The 1,614-nt window shown below is 55.1% G+C and overlaps 1 protein-coding gene across 1 annotated transcript in view; it reads left to right on the top strand.

Moving 5' to 3' along the window:
* Nucleotides 1–86: 86 nt before the first annotated feature.
* Nucleotides 87–1,614, top strand: part of GMIP (GEM interacting protein) — a 9,929-nt gene continuing 8,401 nt past the window's right edge. Inside the window, 1 exon segment of the mRNA XM_009871841.1 lies at nucleotides 87–108. Within this exon segment, the coding sequence (XP_009870143.1) occupies nucleotides 87–108 (22 nt within the window).

Below are 1,614 nucleotides of genomic sequence, written 5' to 3'. Positions count from 1 at the left end.
GGAGAAATTCTCCGCGTCCCATCGGGGCCGGAATCGCTTAATTGCGCTGCGATCCCGCTTCGGACCGAAGCGCCGACGACCCGGCCATGGGCGAGCCAGAAGCGAGCGGTACGTGACAGCGCCGGGTTTGGGGAGGCGATGGGACGTCGGCGTGTTAGAGGACGAAGCTCCTCCAGTTGGGGTTTGGGTGACGACCCCGGCTTCCCCGAGGCTTCCTCCAACGGGGAAAGGGTTCGAGGCACTCGTGCTCTCCCTGAAGAGACGGGGAGCACTCGCACGTCCTCGGCTCTGACACAAATGGGCTCCCAGGCCTTGTTCTTGAAGGTGACGACCTTAGTTACGAATTTGAGTGATTTGAAGCAGAGAAACTCTTCCCGGTTGAGCATCTAAGGGGGCTCTGCCGCCCCCGAGCGCACGGAGCCCTCCTGCCAGAGCCCCGGCTTCTACGGGCGGGAGGTGAGGGAAACAAAACCCAACAGCAAAGCGATGTCGGTCCCTTCAGAAACGTTCCCCCTGTAGCTAGACAAGTCGTTAGTCTGGCTGAAAACGGAAAAAGCCCTCAGCGGAATTTCCACAGCTCATACGCGGGGGTGGGTAAAGGATGTCGCGGGGTCTTTGATGAAAGTTGAGCTCGTTCAGAAACTACCGTGAGACATTCTTCCACTCTGGAGCTTTTCTTTTTTGCCTTCAGTAACATCCGAATCCACCTCAAAGCTCTGCGATAAGGGGCTGCCTCCAGGCAGATCTCTCCTCAGGGCAGGTGACGAAACAAGCCCCATCGTTTCATAAACCCACCAAAGGGTGGGAATCTCGCTCCGAGATTCCCCCTAGAGACGACCCCGTGCGTCGATTAAACTGTTTTTAATGCGCAACCAAGAATATCCCCCAAAATGTAGAAGTCGGATGCCCTGGAGTAACCCAGCCGTGCTTTGTCGACAAATTCTCACTGTCACGGAGGTTTATTTCATGGCTCGTTCGCAAAACTGAGACGATTGGCAGAATTATTTTATTTAGTCTTATTTTGCCAGCCAGTAACTGTCTTAGATTTGTCCTCCCATTGCGAATTGGGAGCTCCTTTACTGTGTTCCATAACCGAGAGCATCCGCTGTGCTCCCCCGTCAGGCTGAATCTTCTTACACATTTCCTTATTCTGAGTGTTTCCCTCCAGGGCTGCCGATCGCCTCATTTTGGTTTTGCAAACCGATGCTCGAGCGCTGCTCTGGGTCGTCTCGGAGGTTTGCAGGTTTTGGTTAGAGGTGGAGGATTTCAGGCGCAGCCTGTTTGGGAGCGTTCAGATCTCAGCGGGCAGGGTTTGGGGTTATTTTGCACGAGTCCGTTTTTGGCCAGAAACGGGAGATTCGTCCCTGTGGAAAAAATTCTGATGTTGCGTTGCAAAAGCACGAGACCGAGAAGAGGAAGGAGCTGCCAGGAAGAGGCTTGTGATAGCGAGGTTTGGCAACGCCGTGTTGGGGTTTTAGACCTTCACCTCGTTTCACGGTAACTGTGGCCGAAGAGGAAGCAGCGCTTCTGCCCCACGGCAGCACGAGACCTCCTCCTGCTAAAATTACCCTCGGCGCTCCGCACAACCACCGCTTGGGGAGCTTCCCCTCCCCG

Source organism: Apaloderma vittatum, unplaced genomic scaffold (assembly GCF_000703405.1).
Source record: "Apaloderma vittatum isolate BGI_N311 unplaced genomic scaffold, ASM70340v1 scaffold24826, whole genome shotgun sequence".
Classification (NCBI taxonomy): domain Eukaryota; kingdom Metazoa; phylum Chordata; class Aves; order Trogoniformes; family Trogonidae; genus Apaloderma; species Apaloderma vittatum.
Note: the sequence above shows the minus strand (reverse complement) of the source record. Positions and strands in the feature narration are given on the sequence as shown.